The sequence below is a fragment of the Staurois parvus genome, unplaced genomic scaffold, assembly GCF_062004578.1.
Source record: "Staurois parvus isolate SC_StPar_1 unplaced genomic scaffold, SC_StPar_1.0 ptg000015l, whole genome shotgun sequence".
NCBI lineage: Eukaryota > Metazoa > Chordata > Amphibia > Anura > Ranidae > Staurois > Staurois parvus.
Window position 1 is genome coordinate 2,970,001 of NW_028317811.1, and position 23,910 is coordinate 2,993,910.

Genomic DNA, 23,910 nt, shown 5'->3' on the forward strand with positions numbered 1-23,910 from the left:
TTTTAACACTCCAAAAGACACAGCATTGAGTAACTGTCATTTTCATTGGCTATTAATATTACATTTCTGGTTTGCATGTACTGAGTCTTCATGTGTCCTTGTATGTTAAAAGACTTTTCTTTTTTTCTTCCATTTCAGGAATGGGTACAAATTTCTGTATTGTTCAGCCCGTGCTATCGGCATGGCAGATATGACTAGAGGCTATTTACACTGGGTAAATGATAAAGGCACTATCCTACCTAGAGGACCACTTATGCTGTCTCCTAGCAGTCTGTTCTCTGCATTCCACAGGTATACACAACTGTACACTACTGATTTGTTTAATTACAGTTCTGTGTCACCTCTGTAACTACAAGGGAAAACGGGGCGCACCAGCCTTGTGCATTACCTAGGGTGATAGCGTCATTGATCCAAAATAATGACTTGAGTCATATAAGACTGATTGAGTTATCAGACCGGCTCTGAGGAAGAGGAGATCGCTCCTCGAAACGCGTCAGTCTTAAGAGGGTCCTCACGAATTAGGGAGCTTATCCTGTGTACTGGTCACTTTGTATTTGACATGCTTTTATTTCTACAATGTTTGTGAGTATATTTTGTTTTGGATCAATAAAGCTATCACCCTAGGTAATGCACAAAGCTGGTGCGCTGGTGTTTTTACAGTTGGTTCCTGCAGGTTTCCCCCAACCCTTATCAGCAAGGCCAGTGCTGATATTTGATACACGGAGGATGTATCACAGTTGCATCTTTGTACACCACTCTTGAGCGCAGGGGACTGATATATTTCTGCTACATAATTCACCTCTGTAACTGTTATGGTGTCATGCTTAGATTGTTTTGAGCTTTTTGGGGTTTTTTTTAATTTACAATACAATAGCATGCATTCTGGTATTCCTGCACCAGCTTAATATGGAGACCTACATTTTCTAAATCTCTGTACATAGGGTAAAGCTAGCAGTAAAAGATCAGGCTACCAAAAGGTGATATTTCAGAGTTTGTTAAATGATAGAAAACTAAAACCACCTGACAGTCTCTGTTGACTGCAATAGACTGGAGCAACAGGGATAGGTAAAATTGTTTAAATTCCTCTCCGTCTAAAAATGTTGGGTTGAGTGTTGAGAATTATGTTAACATGGCCATGCTGCTATGCTATTATATTTATGCCTTTTTTTTTAACATTACAATTCTAGTTGACATTTCATTTTACAGTACTGGTTGTAATTTTAGGGAAGTCATTGAAAAGAAGCCTGAGAAGTTCAAGATAGCGTGTCTAAATGACATAAAGAATTTGTTTGGTTCAAAACAACAACCATTTTATGCTGCTTTTGGAAACCGACCCAATGTAAGTACCTTATGTCTTTTCCTGTTAGTGTGAGGTGCGGGGATTGTAGACCCTCCTTCTATAGGGAGAACAGCCCTGCTTCTCTCATATTAGTGCAGAAACACTAGGCTTTTCTTTCCCAAACCAAAAAATAAGACATTAATGTAAAAACCTGTTATTGCTGTGCTAGTGAAATAGTCACACTTGGACTAGTCACAGATATTCATTTAAACTGAACTATAGCAGAGGACAGTTAAGACTGTAAACCTTTCTTGCCAGGACATGTAAACTGTGAGTTGTTATACTGCCATGTTAGAATGCCAGGCTTTTTCCTGTGTGTAGCAATTGACTTCATTTTTAAAGCTGAAGTTTAAACAAAAAACTCTGTAACTTTAGTTGCATCACTTACCTGTAATAATGTGTGCCTCCGAACCTCCGGCTGATTAACAGTTTTGGTTCTTCAGACAAAACAGCAGCACAGATAGTCAGATGGGGATTTTCTCCTTCTCCAATGAGAAAAGTTCATTGATTACGCTGCTTGTAACATGATCTGAGAATGGGGAGAAAATCCTATAACTGATCAGACTTTCCTCAAGAATTTTTCTCTATGGAGGAGAAAGGAGAAGTCATGTCCACAGTCGGACTATCTGTACTGCTGTTCTGCCTTAACCCTTTCGCTGCCTGAGTCGTTTTTACACACGTTTAAAAAATCATTTTAGGCCTGAAGATTACACAAAACCCACAAACATTATATATTTTCTGAAAGCTGACATACTAGAAAATAAAACCGTGGTAGTTCCAATATTTTATGTCACATGATATTATTGCAAAGGTCTACAAAATGCAAAATTTCAGTAAAAATCACACTTAAGTGAATTTTAGGGCAAACAGTCACAATAAATTGCCCACATTTTTGAGAAAATATAAAACACAAGTTTGCTATGAGTAAATAGATACCCAACATACCAAACCGTAAATTTGTGTACACCTATGAAACTGCGTCAAACTTCAGTGCCCTATATTTTCTATGGATGACGCTTCAAAAGCCCTCTATAGGTTTTTGTGGGGGGGGGGGGCAGCGGGGTGATATGTGCTTGGATGTAACTTTATTTTTTTTACAAAAAAATAAAAAATTTACTTTTTTTTTTTTTTCATCACATAGGGAACAAAAAATCCCCTATGTGATTTTTTTTTTTTGGTGACAGGTTCTCTTTATTGAGACATGCAGGGTCTAAAAGAACCTGCACCTTCGCCAGGGCCTGTGGAAGTAATCAGCAGCAGCAGGGCCGCCTGACTGCTTCCACCTGACAGGCCGGAGTTTACCTGTCAGTTTTATGCACAATCCCCATGGCCAAAGCCACTGGATGGTGTATAAAACCCCCTGCTGTCAGGTCCGTATGGCGTATGGACCTGGCAGTGAAAGCGTTAAAGTAATATTAAAGGTCCTTTTTGGGGGGGGGGGGGTTTAAGATAACAAACATCATAGTTCCCTGCACTGTGCAATGGTTTGGTACACAGCAGCCCCAGTCCCCTTCTTCTCAGGTCCTCCACTGATGCTCTTGGCTTCAAGCGGCTTACTTTGGGGGCACTCATGTGTGGTAATAATACACTAAATTTAATAAAAATGGAAATAAGAAATGGGGACATTATTTACATCAATGCTGGACATCAAGAGTGTTGACTATGACTGTCCTTTCCACACCCCTTTCTGCATTCTTATAAAACTCATACTATATCTTCCATGAATAAAGAACGATCTATGAATAGAAAACCAGCAGATGAATGAAAGGTCTGCCTCCTCCCTTCATAGATTGCTTTTCGTTCATGAAAGCAATAGTACAAGCTTCTAGAAATGAACGGGGGGCAGAAAAGGTGGGCATAGTTATCACTCTCGATGAGTGCCTGTCACAAGACCATCGCTGGTATTAACCCTATCCGCACCAGAAGATTAGGGCTGCAACGTACGGGAGTGGGCCAGAGGACTGAAGATATCCTGATGACTACATTAAGTGTAATGCTTCTTGTGATGATTAAAAAAAACTTAGACTTTAAAGCTGACATTTTTTTCTCTTTACATTTTGGATAAATTGAGAGAGGGTTAGATCCTCTGTCAGATTTTTGTTGCTGTCTCTGTCCCCTCGCTTTTCTGTTCCTGTGACACAAGCACAGTAAAGTGTTATTCCCCTCTCAGTGCTCATGAGAGTAGTTCCCTATGACTTCCTGTTGTGAAACCCTGTCCTAGATCTCAGGGAAACAGACATCACTAACAGTCTGATAGAGATTGTAACCCTTGCACACACCAAAGAAAACAAAAAAAAAAAGTTTTATGTATTACAAGTACTTATACAGCGCCATCAATGTACACAGATATACAGTTGTGTTCAAAATAATAGTGTGTTGAAAAAAGTGAATAAAGCTCAAAATTCTTCTAATAGCTTTTATTTCCATACACACAAATGCATTGGGAACACTACACATTCTATTCCAAATCAAAACATGAAGGAAAATATATCAAATTTGTGTTGTTCCTCTAAAAAAATTGAAGAAAAGTGAATATTAGACTGTTCAAAAAAAATAGCAGTGTTTGTATTCTTCTTTACGAACTCAAACATTCACTATATAAACTGAAAAATGTTTGAAGATTTTGCTTTCCTTTGAATCACTTAATATTTAGTTGTATAAGCACTGTTTCTGAGAACTGCTGTACATCTGTGTTGCATGGAGTCAACCAACTTCTGGCACCTGTGAACAGGTATTCCAGCCCAGGATGATTAGACTACATTCCACAGTTCTTCTCTATTTCTTGGTTTTGCCTCAGAAACTGCATTTTTGATGTCACCCCACAAGTTTTCTATTGGATTAAGATCCGGGGATTGGGCTGGCCACTCCATAACGTCAATCTTATTGGTCTGGAACCAAGATGTTGCACGTTCACTGGTGTGTTTGGGGTCGTTGTCTTGTTGGAACACCCATTTCAAGGGCATTTCCTCTTCAGCATAAGGCAGCATGACCTCTTCAAGTATTCTGATGTATTCAAAATGATCCATGATCCCTGGTATGCGATAAATAGGCCCAACACCGTAGTATGAGAAACATCCCCATATCATGATGCTTGTGCAACCATGCTTCACTGTCTTCACAGTGTACTGTGGCTTGAAATCAGTGTTTGGGGGTCGTCTGACAAACTGTCTCCGGTCACTAGACCCAAAAAGAACAATCTTACTTTCATCAGTCCACAAAATGTTGTGCCATTTCTCTTTTAAGCCAGTCAATGTGCTCTTTGGCAAATTGTAACCTCTTCAGCACGTCTTTTTTTTTTTAACAGTGGGACTTTGCGGGGGCTTCTTGCAGATAGCTTGGCTTCACATAGGCATCTTCTAATTGTAACAGTACTCACAGGTAACTTTAGACCTTCTTTGATCTTCCTGGAGCTGATTGTTGGCTGAGTCCTTGCCATTTTGGCTATTCTTCTATGCATTTGAATGGTAGTGTTTCGCTTTCTTCCACATCTTTCAGGTTTTGGTTGCCATTTTAAAGCATTTGCAAACGTTTTAGCTGAGAAGCCTATCATTTTCTGCACTTCTTTATATGCTTTCCCCTCTCCAATCAACTTTTTAATTAAGGTATGCTGTTCTTCTGAACAATGTCTGGAACGACCCATTTTCCTCAGAATTTCAGAGAGAAATGCACTGTAACCAGCATGTACAACATTTGCTGCCTTCCTTACTTAAATAAGGGCAATAATTGCCACCTGTTTTTCAAAGAATGAATGACCTCACTAATAGAACTCCACACTGCTATTATTTTGAACATGCCCCTTTCAATTAGTGATTAAATTACACAGAATCAGCAGCCTGCATGTCATGACTGTTGGGTCTGTTGGATTTCTATTACTCTACTATACCTGCTAGTAAATTATTTGCCATGTACAAATATCATTTCTACCAAAAACAGTGATTGATCAGGTTAGTGATGTCTGACTGCTATTATTTTGAACACAACTGTAGATATATATATAAAATGTACATTCACATCAGTCCCTGCCCTTTAAGGAGCTTACACTCTAGGGTCACTATCTCACATTCATACATACACATACTAGGGCAAACTTAGGAGCCAATTAACCTACCAACATGTCTTTGGAGTGTGGGGAGAAACCGGAGTACCTGGAGGAAACCCACGCAGGCACAGGGAGAACACGCAAACTCCAGGCAGGTAGTGCTGTGGCTGGGATTCAAACCGACGACCCTACTGCTGCTTGGCTGGTCCTTAATTTTCAGTAGCAGTCACATACCTATACTAGATATTGAGTGTATTGACTTTCCATTCTGGGAGAATTGGAGGCAGCTGGTTCCTCTCGTGAGAGTGGGCTGTTTGAATGCTCAGCAGTTTGCAGTGTGGGGTCACAGACAATGAGGGTGTTGGCTGGCAGGTGTTCAGTTTGCTGAAGCTTGCAGTCTTTAGGAAACTGCTAATTTATTTCAGTAGTATGACCACTGTATTTCACATAGCAGTGTTAATGACAGAATAGCTATAAAGGGCACAGTTTGATGCTACATACAGAGATGTGAATGCAATTGGCCATTTCATGTAATGCACATAATATAACATTTTGGTTTTGGGAATAACAGTTTCTTGTATTGATCTCTTCATTCCCTTTTGTTGCAGCACCCCAGCTATAGTGAAATTTAAACCCTTTTTTTCCCCAAACAGTAGTTATTACTACCATTTCTTTCTGGGGATCCACACTTGAAGCATAATATCTGCACAGATGATTATATAGAATTGTTTGTGTTCTATGCTGGATGCTGTTTATTGTTGCGCTATGGAAGAATTGCACAGTTTCGATGTATGGAAACAGCCCTCGATTACCTTTCACTACACATGCTGTTTTTCCCTCACTCGGATTTTTCATATACTTTAAAGGATAGAAAGTGCAGGCAGAATATTTTGTTTTTTTCATATCTTAAACAAAAGTGGATCAATGCCAGAGGTCATCAAACAAAGGGATCCCCCTGGAAGTGTGTGCTGCGTCCAGAATCTTCAGGCAAGCCACATTTCCCCATGACTCAATGTTTCCTGAGGCCCTCAGCATGGGGATAGATCTCATGTCTCTGGCTCACTGCTCGGCTTCTGTGTTGAAATGTTTAGAACTGAAAGCTTTTAAAAATTCCTTCCTTCAGCTCAAGCTGCACATTAACTGTTGTCCTACCAAATTTCAACACAAAAAGAAAAAAAAAGTGTTTGCCTATTTTCCTTCCTCAATTCATGTTGCATATTGAATATAAATTAAAGCTCCACTTAAATCAGGTAATCTAAAAAAATTTTTTAAGGGCCATTAGAATAGTTGGCTCATAAAACTTTATTATAACCTGTAAAAATACATACCATGAAATACCAGATTTCTTAATGTACTGCTCCCACTGCTTTGTGTGTTAAAGTACGGTATATGTGAACCCGTACCTTATAAAACAACCTCTTCTGTTTAAAATAGAAATGAAAGGTAAAATATTTGTGTGAAATTGCTAATCAGCCAATCATATGGCAGGAACTCACTGCAACTTTAGGCATCTAGATGTGGTGAAGACAGTTTGCTGAAGTTCAAACTGAGCACCAGAATGGGGAAGAAAGGGGATTTAGGTGACCACGTTCAGACGGGCTGGTCTGAGTAATTAAAAAACTGCTGATCACATATATATATATATATATATATATATATATATATATATATATATATAAAATAACCTTTTTTTCTTTTTTTTTTACTGGATTTTTTTTATTCTTAGCTGCATAAGGGGCTTGGAGAGGTGGGTTGGAGAAACTGATCATCTCAGTGAATGGTTGTGTAGGAGGGCATGTCAGCAGAAGTCTTGACCATTGGCAGACAGGCAGACTGTGCACCCAACACAGCAAGAAAACTCACTACACTAGGATGGATGTGCTCTCATCCCTAGTGTCATCAGTTTGAAATAGGAAAGCAGGGAGACTGGCAGGAATAACAAGTATTCCATACAAAGGAAGCAATACAAAGCTACCAGGATATTTTTAACACACATTGTAAAATAGGCACATATCAGGATAATTAAGTTTTGAGGTAGCATTCTTTAACCACTTGGCAACCGGTCCAGTCCTGGGAGGGCGTCATATGATGCTCTCCCGCTCGCCCCTGGGGGTATGCACTTGGCGATCTCCATGATTGCTGTGTCCTACGGACACAGCTGATTATGTGATGCGATAAAAGGCCAATCGCAGCGGCCTTTTACCACGTGATCAGTTGTGTCCAATGACACAGCAGATCACCAGGTAAATACAGTTGCCGGTTATCAGCTGCACTTTCCTCGCGAGGTCACTTCATGAGGCAAGTACTGCCGATAACCGGCAATTGTCAGAGGATGGATCGGCACCGGTCATCAGGGCCCTGATTATCAGTGCCCTGATGGTCAGTGCCCACAAGTGCCACCCACCTGTGCCCAGCAGTGCCACCCACCTGTGCCCAGCAGTGCCTAGTAGTGTCACTAACCTGTGCCCATCTGCTGCCTATCAGTGCCACCCATCAGTACCCAACAGTGCTGCCAGTTCCACCCATCAGTGCCACCTATCAGTGCCCATCATTGTTGCATATCAGTGCCGCCTATCAGTGCTGCCTATCCGTGCCACCTTATCAGTGCTGCCTATCAGTGCAGCCTCATCAACGTACATTAGTGAAGGGGAAAAATTACCTGTTTGAAAAATTTTATAATAGAAACAAAGAAAAACTTTATTTTTTTGCTCTTTGTTTTTTGTGCAAAAAATAAAACACCCAGCAGTGATTAAATACCACTAAAAGAAAGCACTATTTGTTTAAAAAAAATGATAAAAATTTCATATGGGTATAGTGTTGCATGACTGCACAATTGTCATTCAAAATGCGACAGCGCTGAAAGCTGAAAATTGGCCTGGGCAGGAAGGGGGGTATAAGTGCCCGCTAGGCAAGGGGTTAATGTGACAAGTTAGTAATTTACCGTGCCTTGTATACAAGAATTCACTCTTTAGTCTTTACCACATTGTGTAATGTTACAACCAGGAATGCACCTGGATTAAGTTTGAGGTTGTACTGTTTCATGCAGAAATACTTAAAGGAGAAGTGTGGGAATAAAAAAAAAATAATACTCGCCTCTATGGCTGCAGTATCACTGTGTCCCAAGTTTTCCCCTTTCAGCTATAAGCCCAAGTACTGAGCGATCACATGACCGCTGATTGCTCAGATCCTTGTTCTACTCTGTGCAGAGAGCAGTGACCGTCAGTCACTGCTCTCGGCTCAGCTTCTCCAGAGTTCACTGGAGTTCTGGGCTGGTGAAGGGGGTGGGAGCGCCTGGCATGCTGAGATGCTGAGCCAGCTGCTGATCAGGCATATGGGTGGATCCCAACATTATTGTTGGAATTTTTTTGCAGAGCCTAGAGTGGCTCCATGAGGGCTTTCACCAGCTGCTGGCTGATTCTGGGTCACAGGAGTGCAAAAGTAAGAGAAATATAACCAGAAAAGCTTTGGCCATTCTTCTGTTTTAAAACTTTGAATCAATACAGTTAGAGCTATCTTTAGCTGTAAATACTGTTAAGAGTTTTTGGGGTAAGTTTGTGCTAGCTTTTCACATCTAGATCCTGTAATGTCTGTCCATTTTTCTTGGTAAAATTGGTCTATTTTTCTCAAATTGAAGTGGGCCATTTTAAACTTACCACAGATTCACATTTGGATGGATGATTGATTTGTTTTAGCCATTTAAAAACCTTGGATTAAACCACTTCAGTGTGGCTTTAGTTGATGAGAACATAACTCCGAGTCACAGATGTCATGCAAACCAAAACAGGTTTTTATCTAGCAATACTTTGTTTAGCTTCATCCAACTTGCCCTCAGTGCTGACCAGTTTTCTGTTTGCTGCTGATAAAAGCATTCCCTCAGCATGATGCTACCACCACTATGCTTTCTTGTGGGGATGATGTCAAAAGGAAATTGAGTAGTGATGGTGTTCTCTCTCAAATAGCAGAAAAGGTTTAGGTTTGGTCTCATCAGACAGTAAAACCTTTTCTTTTTTATAATGCCCATCTTTGTGGCACATCCAGGTTCTAGTTATCCCTTGGGCATTGCCATTTATATTAACATAGAAGAGTATTGGCAGAAAAAGGCTTAGTGGTCTGTGGAGTCTAACATGTGGGTCTCTGCAGCTCCCTAAGACTTACAGTTCGTTCTTTGGTACTTCTCTGACAAATGTCTTTCCTTACTTAGACACTCGGCTTTTCCAGATGACTTCCTCTGGGAGTCATAATTGTGCAGTGTTCCTTATGGGTGTATTTACTGTGAGATCATGTGATAATTCTAATAGTGTGCAGATTGTTTGATTTTTGGTGTGACTTCTGAAGGCAATAGGTTGTACCATAATGGTGGGTCAAGACTTCACAAAATGTTGATATGCATATTTTTTCCACTAGAGCATTTTGGAAGGCTATGTTAATTCCAAATTATAACATTGGGGGCAGATTCGGGGTATAACATGAACTTGACTAATAGCAATTGCCTTTGTTATCTTCTTTTCAAGCTCCTAAAAACCTTTCCCCAATCACTAAACCCCACCTTCTATAAATCCACCAGAGCCACTGTGGGCCATAAAAGGCTTTGCCATTTGACAGTTTAATGACAGAGTGTTGGTTTTGGCACTGGGAGGGGGCACAGCTAGGGCTTAATCTGACCATTCAGAGAATTTGAGGCTCTGTGTACAGCTTTGGCCTAGGATCCAAAGAGCTCCACACAAGTGTTGATTTGAAGATTATCACTTGCACTGTGGACCTGCACTTTAGCACTGTTGTTAAAGCGGAGTTCCAGTGAAAATGGAAAAAATAAAAATAAAAGTGAGCAGCTACTGTAGCTGTTGACTTTTAAAAAAAAAAAAAAAAATGGAAACTTACCTATCTCTCGATTCTGCGATGTCAACCCCCCCCCCCCCCCCCGCAGCATGTTTCACCGGCTGCCCTGTGTTCCCGGCGCAAGCATCTTCAGTGTGGGCACCCAGCTTGGTGCTTACTGAACATGCACTTTGTGAATGGTCCCGTAGTCTTCTGGGACCTGTCCCAGAAGTCTACGGGGGAGGGGGGACAACTTCCGCTTTTGACTGTCTAGGCGACCTCAGCAGAAGTGGGAGCGGATACTTGTCAATTTCGGGTGCCCGCTCCCCAAAGGTGCCAATCCTTAATGGGGAGCGGGGGACCAGTCCTTAAAGCGGAACTTCCCCTTTTTGGTGGGGTCTCCTCTTTAACTTAAGGCTGTCTTTAGGCTAGGACAGGTTTACTTTAATTATTTGAGATACAGTGGATGTGAGGAGGAGGGAAGTCTGGTAAGTAAAGCTGCACGTGCCAGGTACTTTATGTTGAGTAAACTTAGCAATAGAGGACATCTTCATCCTATTTACCATATTGAAGTGTGTTTATAAATCTATTTCCACTTATGTTGTAGGATGTGTTTGCCTATATGAAAGTTGGTGTACAAGATTTTCGAATTTTTACTGTCAACCCAAAAGGCGAATTAATACAAGAGAGGACAAAAGGGAATAAGACCTCGTAAGTTTCACTTTCTTTAATCAGTTTTAATAACTCTTCTGTAGTTATGTTTGGGGGATGCAAAACTCATTTAGTATTCCAGTTGATGAACTGTATGTTTTGTTTGTTTTTCTTTTAGGTATAGCAGACTTAGTGAGCTGGTAGAACACGTCTTTCCTTTGCTTGATAAAGAACAGAACAGCGCTTTCACTTGCCCAGAGTACAGCTCATTTTGCTATTGGAGAGATCCCTTACCAGAACTAAACATGGCAGACTTGACGTAAATCACTCCATCGCAGCGTCTTGGGACTATTCACAGAGATTTAATCACATGTGGGCAGTGACTGATTACCTGGAGTATTACTGCTGTTGGGAGCCTGCATTTCTGTCTAATGTTTCCAATGCCTTTCTCCCGTTCATCTTTACAGTCCATAATTTGCAGCCAGTAAAGATATCGTATACTATCGATATATTCAGGGAAAATGTAAAAAAAAAATGTGATTTTATTTTACTAAAATATCTTAAATCATTGTAGCAAGTTTTGTGGAAAAAAACATATTACGCGTTTTGTTTTGTTTTCAACAAACATCCCATTGTTCAGAATGTTTTTCTTTCTCTTATCTTGTTGTGCCTCTTTAAACGTACCTCTTCGGAGCCATTGGGATGCAGCTTCTATTGCAGGGCAATAGGCTGCAGCCCAAACTAGCAATGAAGGCCTTTAAGTTCAAATGGAAACTAACTATTGTCTTGTTTCCTATTACTTATTTTCAGCAGCAGGGAAAATTGCTGAGTCAAAAGAAATTCCTGCACAATTATTTATTGTGCTAGCATTTCTGCATTTCAAGCCACTGAGGCAAAAACAGGGAACTAATGGAATCTGATATGTAGAGGGTTGTGGAAAATGTACATTGATAATGTAACTTTCCTCTGTTTAGAAAAAAAAAAAGCACTTTGCCCAAAACTGAATTCTTTGTTTGGAGAGTGATTCGGTGACCTGGTGTAGCGTTTTATTTAGGCTGTATAAATGTGTCTAGATGTATTTTACTGCCTATATGACCAATATGGATAGCCCCAAACATCTTACACTTATGCATCATTGACTACCCCTAGATCTTCCCTGCACTGCCCACTGGGAGATGAACAGACAACTCATAAAAAGCCTCCCAGCTTGGCCAACCACAGGGTTGTAGAGTAGATACCTTACTATTTCATATGGAAGGGCCATCCACTGCTACCATTAATGATGATCTGCCTTTCTATAAACTCCAGTGGTGTACATGTGCAGTTCCTGATGGGCAGCGCAGTTAATATGTTCGAAGTGGTACAAGTAAGAGGAAGATTTGGTGGGGATATTGGAGGGAGATTTAATTAAAGGATAAATGTAGTAAAAGTACAGTTCTCATTTTTTGCACATACAATGCAGGGCATGCCATTAGGCATATCCATAGACCTTTACATGTATTGCTGCTATGATCTTTACATTTTGTATATTACAAGTATTGTTTACCTTTAATGGTACTGAGGCAGAATGACACATCTACATATTAACAGGTATTTAGCCTGTATGCAAAGGGCCATACTACTCTTGGAAGCCTTCATATGATGATCTGCAACCACTGTTTTTAAATGGGAAATGTCACACAGTAGCAGGTTTTCTGGGTGGCGTGCCTGCCCATTTAAACCAGTTAGACTGGCCCATAATTAAGATGAACAGGCACTGTGATCTTCAAGACAGAGGAAATTAGTAAAGGTATCGAACAAAAGTAAAATGTATCTTCACTTCAAATATAAGAATATTTCGCACACCAGATTCCCTAAGCATTCTCCACGTAAAGCCAAAGTCCTCTCCTTAAGATTCCACTCCTTAAAAATGTTTTCATAAAGTTCCCACTTATGTTTAAGGCATTTTGTGCAATGTTGTTTTATGATTTGTTTATTTAAGGCTGTTATGAGTGATGTTTGACATAAATGCTGATTTTCTTTTAATTTGTCAATTTTAAAGCAATGCTTTAAATGTTCATTTCAGGTTTGCCTTGGTTAAAAATATCCAGTTTTAAGAACTCCAGAAGGCCGAATCACTCTGCCACTATTGTGCATATGCCATTTTATTGCAGTTTTCTTGGAATTTCTGTTATGACAGACAGTAGCTTTCATGGGGTTTTCTCCAGCTCTGTAAGTTTACCAGGAACTAACAGAGAAGTCGTAACTTTGGCAGATCAGCATCTGTGTCTTGCCAAATACGGAGTGTTATCTATGACTAAGTTCCTGTGTGCACAGGCTTTAAAGCAAACCTGTGGGTAAAAGAAAATGACAAAGCTAATGACAGCTGACAGTGTAAACGTTCAGCACACACTTGTTGCAGAAAATATCACCTCTGGTCAGCTCATATAAATGTCTTTTTGGTAGCTCCCCACTTCTGTAGCAGAGGCTCACTAAAATTAAGGGGCTATAACAGAGAAACACACTTACCTGACTGCTGTTGCTCCTTTTCTCTGCTGCCTTGTGGATAGGCTTTTGACGTCCTCACGTTCAGTGCAGGTTCGCTGGTCCTGTATTATTCATGACGATATTGGCAAGGCAAGTGGTAGCTTGCAGAACCAGAAAAGAACTGCTTTTTTGGGACTGGTTGTTTAGCAGGAAGGATGCCTTTGGTAAGGTATGTATGTTTCTCTGTTCTACCCCCCCCCCCCCCCAGGCTTAAAAAGCTTATTAGAGCATTACTATAGAAGGAGGATGCTACCAAAAGGCCATTTTACAACCTGATCAGCGTTCCGCTGTAAATTACCCAACACCAGCAAAGCTGACCTGCTAGGAGAATCATTTCTTAAACTACTTTCTACTATGTTCCCAGCAGTGCCATAGTTTTCCAGTACTGTGGCTGTCCAGGCAAAGTACACATAGCTGGAAATGGCTTCTACAGGAGCCTCTGAGGTGCAAATCTTGACAATGGCGGGTCACATATCAGATAGGATTGTATATGTTCTTTACATAATAATTGTCTTTGTAAACTGTTGGATACAATTGTCTATTTTCTCTTTCCCAGCCTAGAGGAACATGCATTTTTAAACAACTTTTGAAGACAGGTTACATACCTTAAAGTATTAAAATACTAGAGTACTGACAGTGCATATGTCAATATTCATCTCTACAATCTGTACAATCTACAATGCTGTAAAAGTGAAGATGTGCACCATCGAGCTATGGCAGCCCATGCATCCACTCTTTTCTAAGTATGCCAAATGCTTGATGTAGATAGGAGGTGTTTCCAAAGCTGCATTTTATAGTTACAGGGTTATAAGCCAACATTGCCTGACTACCCTTCACTTAGGATGTGGTGCTGGCTGCAGGTTGCAGTATGAGTGTCCAGCCACTCCTTCCATGTGTTGCTACTAGAAGTCATTGTGCATTTCTGTTTTCTACATGAATGTCCTACCTCTTATAGCACATAATCACTGGGCTATGGATGGTATGAATATCCTTTTCAGAATTCAGATATTTAGGGAACGTGAACACATTTTATTGTGGTAGGTATGATATTCAAATCTATTCAAATAAAGTGTTCAAATATTTTATACAATTCATGTGTGTGTGTTTTATTCTTAGTGTGGTACAGTTGTCTGTCTTGTTTATGGGGCTTGTTAATAATGTGTGATTGCAAATACAAAATACCCAGTCATTGCACCCTGAAGTTTGGTAATACTCCAGTCTAACAGCCAAGTCTGCCCTTACAAAAGTACTCAATGGACTATGTCATCACTGTAAAACAGTGCCATGTTTCTGTTATTGCTGTATTGTTCTCAGAAATAGAGTGGAACTCAACAAGCGGGAGGCGAGAGACAGGAGAGAGTCCAATATGTGTAATTCCACAAATAGGAGGAGGTAGTGGAATGCATACAGTACAACTGGATAGGTTGCAGTAAACAACCATCAAAATGGTATGCAACCTGTCATCAAGCTTGTGAATAATATCTCTGTTTCTATGCAAATTTTTCTTTTAGTGAATAGATGCAATCAATGCATAGGGAGAAGCACCTCATGGTGGGCTGTGCCAGGAGTGGTTGGTCAGATGAGAAGTGTGCTACAAAAAAGTCCTGAAATGCTTGTGTTGCAGAGACATATGGTATTGGTGGATGTCGCATATGGAACAAAGAATTAGGAGATCTTGTATCCATGGTAACATGTATTCTATTGTTGTAGCTCCATTAAAACATCCATAATTTGTTTTCATGGCTATTCCACGCTCCTTCAGAACAGATATGTCACATACGTTGTCACATACATTCCAGTCTGGGCTTTGAAGAAGGTTGTTGGCAGCGAGAAGACTTTAGTCGAGATGAATTAATCATGTAATGAATCCAACTCCAGATAATTGTCTGATATATAAAAACCAGTGTACTGTATTAGTAGAATAAACGTTTATGCTGCAGGAGTCAGAAGTTTTTAGGCCCTGTTCACACTTCACCTCGGTTCACATCATGCGACCTACAGTGCAACTTTGAGTACTACTTTGAAGCGACTTTGAAGCAACTTTCAGGGAATGCCTGAGTAATCTTTCTGTAATGTCGGATCCAAATCACATCAATATAGATGAGGATCCGACTTGGAGGTAACTTCCATTAACGTCTGATAGAAGTCGCCTTGAAGTAGTACAGGACCTTTTCTAAAGTCGGGTTGACTTCAGTAGTGTTAAGTAAGACAGCTCCCATTGACTAACATGGGATTTCACATGTGAGACCCCAAGTCGGATCTCAAATCGCCGCAGTGTAAACTGAGCCTTAAGCGTTTTTTAGCTTGAAGCTCAAGAACACTCAACACTCTAAAATCTATTGTTTTCAATAGCCCTTGCTCACATCTGAGCGTCCTGTCACTTGTAGCAAAATGTTGGTTAAAAAAAAAGCTACTTTTCAGGCAGAATTGTGGATTTTTGGACCCATAGACTTTAATGTAAATGCCTGAAAAGCACGGCATAGCTTTTTCGATTGTTTTTTTTTTTTTTTAAGTGTTTTCTGCTTAAACAGCAGCTCTCTGTCCCCTTTTAAGCAGCACGCCACACCTTTTGGTTGAAAAACACTTATCAAAAGCTGCAAAAAATGCTCAAAAACACCTGGAAAAAAAAAGGTAAAAAAAAACCGCTTGAAATTGTGATGCTTAGGTGTGAATGTAGCCTAGAGAATTGCTGCCAAACACTCTTTGTATGCAAACGGACCAAATAAAATAACCCCTATTGCAATCTCAAGACTACAGGTTCTCTTTCTGGGAACACCTACCTTGTATGAGGTCCCTGTACAACTTTCATGCATATAGCCACTTGGCAGGTTTTTACAAGTTTGGAAGACAGGTGGTCAGCAGAATTACAAAAACATTTTCAGAAGGAGGCCAGCAATAGCAACCTCCGTATTTATGTTAGGAGTTTACTTTAGGTTTCTTGGTTAGTGTGGATTGTCGTGCATTATTGGCAATTTCAAGATGAGGAAGATGGCTTCAGGGTCCTTCAAATGAATTTCTGGAAAGGAAGTCAACTGTGTATAGTAAAATTAAAAAAGTTCAATATTTTGCTTTACATATACTTTTGAGTTTATACATTATTTCCTGTATTGAGAAAAGAAGATTTGGTGGTTACTGCATAGCTTTAGCTAAAGAAAATAGTTGGACATTTGTCAATTGTATTATTTCCTACATTTATATATTAGGATCATATCAGGCATTAAATTCTAGTTTGGGGCTTACAGCATACAAGGTCCAATCAATTAGACAAGTTCAGCATCTCTGTTTTGGAATTTTTGGATTTGAGAACCACCACCGAACAATTCAAAAGTATTGACTAGCAGAGCCAGCAGCAAGTTCTATCCAGAAGAGCATAGAACTAAGAAATCATTATAATACTGACATTAAATTCCTGTGGAGCAGGACAATTAAGTTATTTATGATTTAAAAGAAAAAATTAAATGTCTGTTTGTATCCAATCACACAACAAAAGGCAGCTATCTGAAATATTGGAATATCTTAAACTGACATACACTATTGCCAAAAATATTGGGATACCCCTCCAAATCACTGGATTTAGGTGTTCCAATCATCTCCATGGCCACAGGTGTATAAAATCAAGCACTTAGACATGCAGACTACTTCTACAAACATTTTTTAATGAATGGGTCGCTCTCAGGAGCTCAGCGAATTCAAGCGTGGTATCGTGATAGGTTGTCACCTGTGCAATAAGTCCATCTGTGAAATTTCCTTCCTACTAAATACTCCATGGTCAACTGTTAGTGGTAGTATAACAAAGTGGAAGCAACTATGAACAACTGCAACTCAGCCATGAAATGGTAGGCTGCGTAAAATGACAGAGCAGGGTCAGCGCATGCTGAAGCGCAGAAATCACCAACTGTCTGCAGAGTCAATCGCTAAAGACCTCCAAACTTTGTGTGGCCTTCAGATTATCATATCAACAGTGTGTAGAGAGCTTCATGGAATGGGTTTCCATGGCCGAGCAGCTGCATCCAAGCCTTACATCACCAAGTGCAATGCAAAGGGTCAGATGCAGTGGTGTAAAGCACGCCGGCAGTGGTTTAAAGCACGCCGACACTGGACTCTAGCGCAATGGAGACATGTTTTCTAGAGTGACAAACCACACTTCTTTGTGTTGGCAATCCGATGGACGTGTCTGGGTTTGGCAGTTGCCAGGGGAAGTGTTTGCCTGACTGCATTGTGCCAAATGTAAAGTTTGGTGGAGGGGGGATTATAGTGTGGGGTTGTTTTTCCGGGGTTGAACTTGGCCCCTTAGTTCCAGTGAAGGGAACTACTAAGGCGTCAGCATACCGAAGCATTTTGGACAATTTCATGCTCCCAACTTTGTGGGAACAGTTTGAGGATGGCCCATTCCTGTTCCAATATGACTGTGCACCAGTGCACAAAGCAAGGTACATAAAGACATGGATGAGTTTGGGGTGGAGGAGTTCGACTGGCTTACACAGAGTCCTGACCTCAACCCGATAGAACACCTTTGGGATGAATTAGAGCGGAGACTGCGAGCCAGGCCTTCTTGTCTGACATCAGTGCCCTACCTCACAAATGCAGTTCTGGAAGAGTGGTCAAACATTCACATAGACACACTCCTAAACCCTGTAGACAGCCTTCCCAGAAGAGTTGAAGCTGTTATAACTGCAAAGGGTGGGCCAACTCAATATTGAACCCTACGGACTAAGACTGGGATGCCATTAAAGTTTATGTGTGTGTACAGGCAGGCGTTCCAATACTTTTGACCATATAGTGTATATAAAATCCTTCATAGAAAACACAGTTGCAGCTCCATAAGTGAGACTCCACTGTTGTAAGATTGAATCACCAGTCTTATCCACTTCTAACCATTTTTCCACTCTTATGCACTTAGGTTCATATAGATTTGGACACAGGCACAATTTTAGATTTTTTCATGTATTTACCAAAACATATTCAAGCAATAGTTATATAATGGATATAGGCTGAAAGTGCACACTCTCAGGTTTAATTTGAGGGTATGTACATCCAAATTGGAGGAAGGGTTTAGGAATTACAACTCTTAAGAGTAGCCAGGCTCTAACTGCAGCTGTCTTCAGTTGTTCTTTGTTTGTGGGTCTTTCCGCCTTTAGTTTTGCCTTCAGCAAGTGAAATGCATGCTCAATTGGGTTGAGATCAGGTGGTCGACACAGCCATTGCAGAATATTCCACTCCTTTTCCTTCAAAAGCTCCTGGGTTGCTTTTGCAGTGTGCTTTGGATCATTGTTCATCTGTACTGTGAAGCGCCGTCCAATCAACTTTAATGCATTGGACTGAATCAGGGCTGACAATATATCTCTAAACACTGCAGAATTCATCTGGCTGCTTCGGTCTTCTGTCACATCATCAACCATGTTTTACAGGCGACGTGTGCTTTGGATCATGAGCTGTTCCCAGCCTTCTCCACACTTTTTTCTTCCTGACATTCTGGTACAGATTAATCTTAGTTTCATCCGTCCAAAGAGTGCTTTTCCAGAACTGGTCTGGCTTTATTAGATTTTTGTTTGGCAAAGTCTAATCTGGCTTTTCTATTCTTCAGGCTTATGAATGGCTTGCACCTTGTGGTGAACCCTCTGTATTTGCTCTTGTGAAGTCTTCTCTTGATTGTAGACTTTGACAATGATACGCCCACCTCCTGGAAAGTGTCATATCCTTCACTTGTCTGGATGTTGTGAATGGGTTTTTCTTTACCATAGAGAGGATCCTGCGATCATCCACCACTGTTTGTCTTCCGTGGACGTCCATGCCTTTTTATGCTGCTGAGCTCACCAGTGCATTCTTCTTTCCTCAGAAGGTACCAAACTGTTGATTTGGCCACTCCTAATGTTGCTGCTATCTCTGTGATGGATTTGTTTAGTTTTTGAAGCCTTACAATGGTCTGTTTCACTTGCATGGACAGCTGCTTTGAACGCACGATTATTTAACTATAGCTTGAGTATGTTTTGGTAAATACCTGAAAAAAATAAAATTGTGCCTGTGTCCAAATCTACATGGACCTAACTATATCTATCCAGCATCAATAAATAGTGCCACCACTCACCAGGTGTGTTGATCTCAGAGAAAAACAAGGTCTATTGCATGTTTATAAAATACTCCACTCGTGACGTTCCCTCACATCGCCAAGTAGTTGAAATACACACTTGCCAAGCAGCAAGACCTCACCTGTACAAATAGAGGCCAGTAGGCACTGCAATTCAAAGAATTCCTCCATATAAGGATACTCTCTGGGTAATACAAAGTGGGAGAATGCTCGCATAGTGCAGTTTTGTTAGTTTAATAAAAATCAGATCACAAATAACCTTGAATCTGGCATCTAAGAACTCGCATAAAGAACGCTGTGACCCAAACATGCCAGCAGCATGTGATGTCAATATGCAAAGCTTCATCCAACGGCTATACTGATGGTTTCCACTTCTTTTAAGGATACTTGGACACTGGTCTGCCCCTCTTTACATGGCATCCCTCTGTGAACCTCTTACCCTAAAGGCTGATATTACATCATGCTCTCCATGTATGATGCTAACAGACCACGGGTACAATCACTGAGATTTATATACATGAACAACCCAAAAATATTCCTCTCCAGTATACATAGATCAGTAAACCATAGGCAAGATATTACAAACTATATACAATTACATATGATCCCCATTATCTTCGTCATATAATACATCCAAATATTATCCAAACCCATACTTCTAGTGTTATTCTACATCCAAATATGTTTCATATATCCAATTATTTATACAATGTGTTATAATCAAATATTACACATCAAAAAGGGCAATATATCTGTTTTAATAAATATAGAACTCAAATTCTCAAAATTAAGCATCCTATCATATGTAACATACAATAAATATTACAATTTACCCCAGTATTAAGTGATCATCCCATTCTATAGACAACCCATATGGGGGAAATGGTTTTAATTCATAGATCTATTGTTTCCTTTTGGAAATTTCTCTTGTTCTATTACATTTCCTTTAATGTGGGGTTTATCAATTCCCACAAATATGATATGCCTTGGCTCTTTATTATGACACCAAAAAAAGGGGCAGACACCCTGTGCCCCATTAAGCCTCTCCTTATGTGGCTGCCGCTGAGCTGTCATTGCAGTATACAGGGCTCAGCAGCCACAGATGTCAAAAACAGCTGCAGGAATCAGCAGATTCTTGCTGCTGCCATTCACACTGAGGCTAGTCACTGGTGTGAATGTAGCCTGAGGTCAACACATCTGGAGAGCCATGGTAGTATTCACTGGCGCAGGACATTTTATTAGGGAAAATTATTTTTTATTTCTGGTGCTGCAATCCTACAACAGTGAAGATGAAGTCTCACTTTTGGTGCTGCAACTGTCTTTTTTTGAATGAATAGAAAAACTCAAGCTCTACAGATTTTTTTTTTCTGGTGAAGTCAGTGTTCAAAGGATTGTTCACAAATAAATATTTAATTTTGGTCCAGCATCTTCTTCCTGAATTGACTGGCTAGCTCAGGGGTGACACAATCATATAAATTCTGTTGCCTTTGTTCGCAAATGTCTGACTCAGATCAGCAATCTGATGTACCACATTGCTGTATGATCGCTGAGAGTGAAGTGACTGATGAGATGTTGACTCCTAACTGCAGCAGATATTTCAGCCTAGGTAAAGTCACTTAACTGGAGCTCAAGGTCTGCTTTTCAATGATAAAAGGTAGTGCTTTTTTGAGAATGTTACTGCTTTTTGTGAAATTTCAGGAATTTGGAAAGATATTGAAAGGTCCACTTTAAGTTCTTCCATGTTTAAAACATTGTAATAACGGCAGTAGAGAGCTTTGTCCTAGGTGAGTGGTATTCATTATTCAAGACAATAGGTCACGGGCTTCTTGATGAAAGTCCTAAATTTCCATTGTATCATACTTGTTGATTTACAGCATCTGCACACCATACCATACTGGTCTCATGTAAAGTCAAATCTTCAAAAGAAGAGGATTATTGGTATATAATAAAAGTGAATCCTGAAGAATAAAGTAAGATTGTCTTGTTTAATTTACTCATTTTATATTCTGAAAATTAAATTACAGTTGGGTTAATAACTAGAACACATGAAATAAATTGTGATAAATCTCAGACTTACTAAAAAAAATCCTACAGGATATTTGTTCTCAATTGTCACCACATCATTGCAACTGCTTGGCAACCTCATGCATTTTTTTCTTAATAGCATCAAGGGACTAAAAATCTTGACTTTAGTTTGCCCGCTGTTCCTTGTTTTGGAAATGTTATTGTCTCACTGTTTTACGGCACAGTGAGGAAACTTATGTTATCTACTTCATGATGTTTTAACAGTGCTATATATACTTCACTCCTACTTCCCGACCTTTATAACAGAAAGGAAAATTAGTAACTCAATGCTAAGAAAATTGTGATAAATTTGGGAATTTTCCAGAAAATGTTTCTATTCAGTTCTAGTACTGGAACATTCCATGTGTGTGATAACCTCAGACACACTCTTATTATTCCTAATTATAAATACTGGAGCAGTTGCTTCCTATAACAACCAAATAGTTTTCATTTTTACTTACACTGGGAAATTGTTACATAGGAGATGACCAGGCGCCCCTACTGAATAGCTAACTAAAAATTAAAACTTAATCCTAAAATATATCAATGGTATACACATTAATAAAAGTGTGTGAATGCATTCCCAATTTTGATCGGGTAAGGAAGTACTAAGTCTATCAAGTTTTTTGCTGCCTGTTCTTTGGCCTTGTCCTGGTGGCCATTGACATCATCCACAAAATAAATGAACTGCCAGGGGTTTTATGGGATTGCAGACCGAAACCCCCCCCCATGACCAGAACATTCCCCAAATACGACCATTAAGAAACAAACCATTGGGCAGATTGTGGTGAGAAATGGCCGTGGCACTTTACTGGTGTTGCACAAAATAAACCAAGTATAAAACTACAATAACCGTTGAGGAAATTCAAACATGCAAAATAAAGTAAAACACCTTCTTCTGGCTCAGTTATTGGAACTCGAGCCATCACATAAAACATCTGCACTTCTGAAAACGTCCCCCCTGACTGCAGGGTGACAGCACCACACAAAGTGCGCGCAGCAAAAAAAAGTGGGGGGGAGCTCTTCTGCTTGCAGTCTGGCCACTGATCCAAATGATCCAGGTGCCCTTTATATCCTGTCAGCCACTGCTCCAGAAACTTCCGTAACTCCCGACTGAATCCCAGGAATTCTGCTTTTTAACGGGGCCAACACCAAATTTTCCCACACATGACAAACCCACCATTTACCACTAGAAACAGGCCCATTTGAGAGGGGAGGGGCGGCCGCAATTGCATGAAAGTGGGGCCAAAGGTTTGTGCCCACTTTTACCAATCTTTCCAAACTCAAAAACTACAAAAAAAAAGTTTGGGCTATACACAAGTCATGTAAGCAGAATATACATATGAATGCTTATGGAAACAATATGATTGTCAGCTACTGTCAGTAGAACATAAAGGATTATTAACATTATGCACCACATCTGTACAACCTTCATAACTGCTTGTCTAGCGGGGCAATTTTGACATTTTTCACGTACATGTTAAAATCAGCATTTTTTGCTAGAAAAATACTTAGAACCCCCTAACTTGATATAATTTTATAAAGCAGAGTCCCTGGAGCCTAAAATGGTGGCTGTTTTTGATTTTATGTCTCACGATTTTTGCGCATCTGTTTATCAATTGCAAATGTTCAGGAAAAAATGCTCTTAAATTAACTTTAGTGCACACAAATACAATATAATTCCAATTTTTGGTCAAATATAAAATACAATGTTGTGTCCAGTAAATAGATATTAGACATGTCAAGATTTAAAATTACACATGCCTGTGAAAAGGCAACAAGCTACAGTACCTACAATTTTCAGTAGGCAAGTGATTAAAGTGGAGTTTCCATGCAAATGGGATATCTGCTTTTCCTGCAAGTCACCCACTGCCCAAACAAAATTGGCTGTAAAAAAAAACAAAACTAAAGATTTCACAAAAATTACTAAATTAGTTTTTGCTAAATTATATTGCCAAAAGAGCTGGGTTTGTCCTGAAAAAAGTAATGTTCGTATTACTTAATTTTCCTAAATGCTGACAGTTATCGCTGAATAAACACGCTCATTAAGGAAATTTAAAAATTGCTCTGATTCATGAGAGGTATCAAGTAGATGAGCTGAAGTGGTTAAACATACTTGATGATTTCTACTTGAGGTATATATTGCTACACTGGTGCTAGCCTTTATACAGTGTATCATTGAAGTCATATGTTTAGTCACATGTTATAACTTCATGTAAGCTAAATGAATTCCACTTTTCAGGTGTTTACTTTGAGTAATGGATTTGTCCCATGTGTTCTCAAACGAACTACGTCAGTAGTCCCAGATGAAGAGGGGCGATCTAAGTACAAGTGGGTGGATTGTTGTTTTAATGTTCTTGGAAAAGACCTGTGTATCCTCAAAATTGCTGA

General features: G+C 39.8%; 1 protein-coding gene across 1 annotated transcript in view; it reads left to right on the forward strand.

Annotated features, from left to right (window-relative positions):
* LPIN2 (lipin 2) overlaps positions 1–14,460 on the forward strand; it is a 157,934-nt gene extending 143,474 nt beyond the window's left edge. The window contains exons 17-20 of the mRNA XM_089678201.1: positions 139–291; positions 1,225–1,339; positions 10,801–10,904; positions 11,023–14,460. Of these exons, the coding sequence (XP_089534327.1) occupies positions 139–291; positions 1,225–1,339; positions 10,801–10,904; positions 11,023–11,167 (517 nt within the window). The 3' untranslated portion in view covers positions 11,168–14,460. The remainder of the gene's footprint in view (positions 1–138; positions 292–1,224; positions 1,340–10,800; positions 10,905–11,022) is intronic.
* Positions 14,461–23,910: the final 9,450 nt, after the last annotated feature.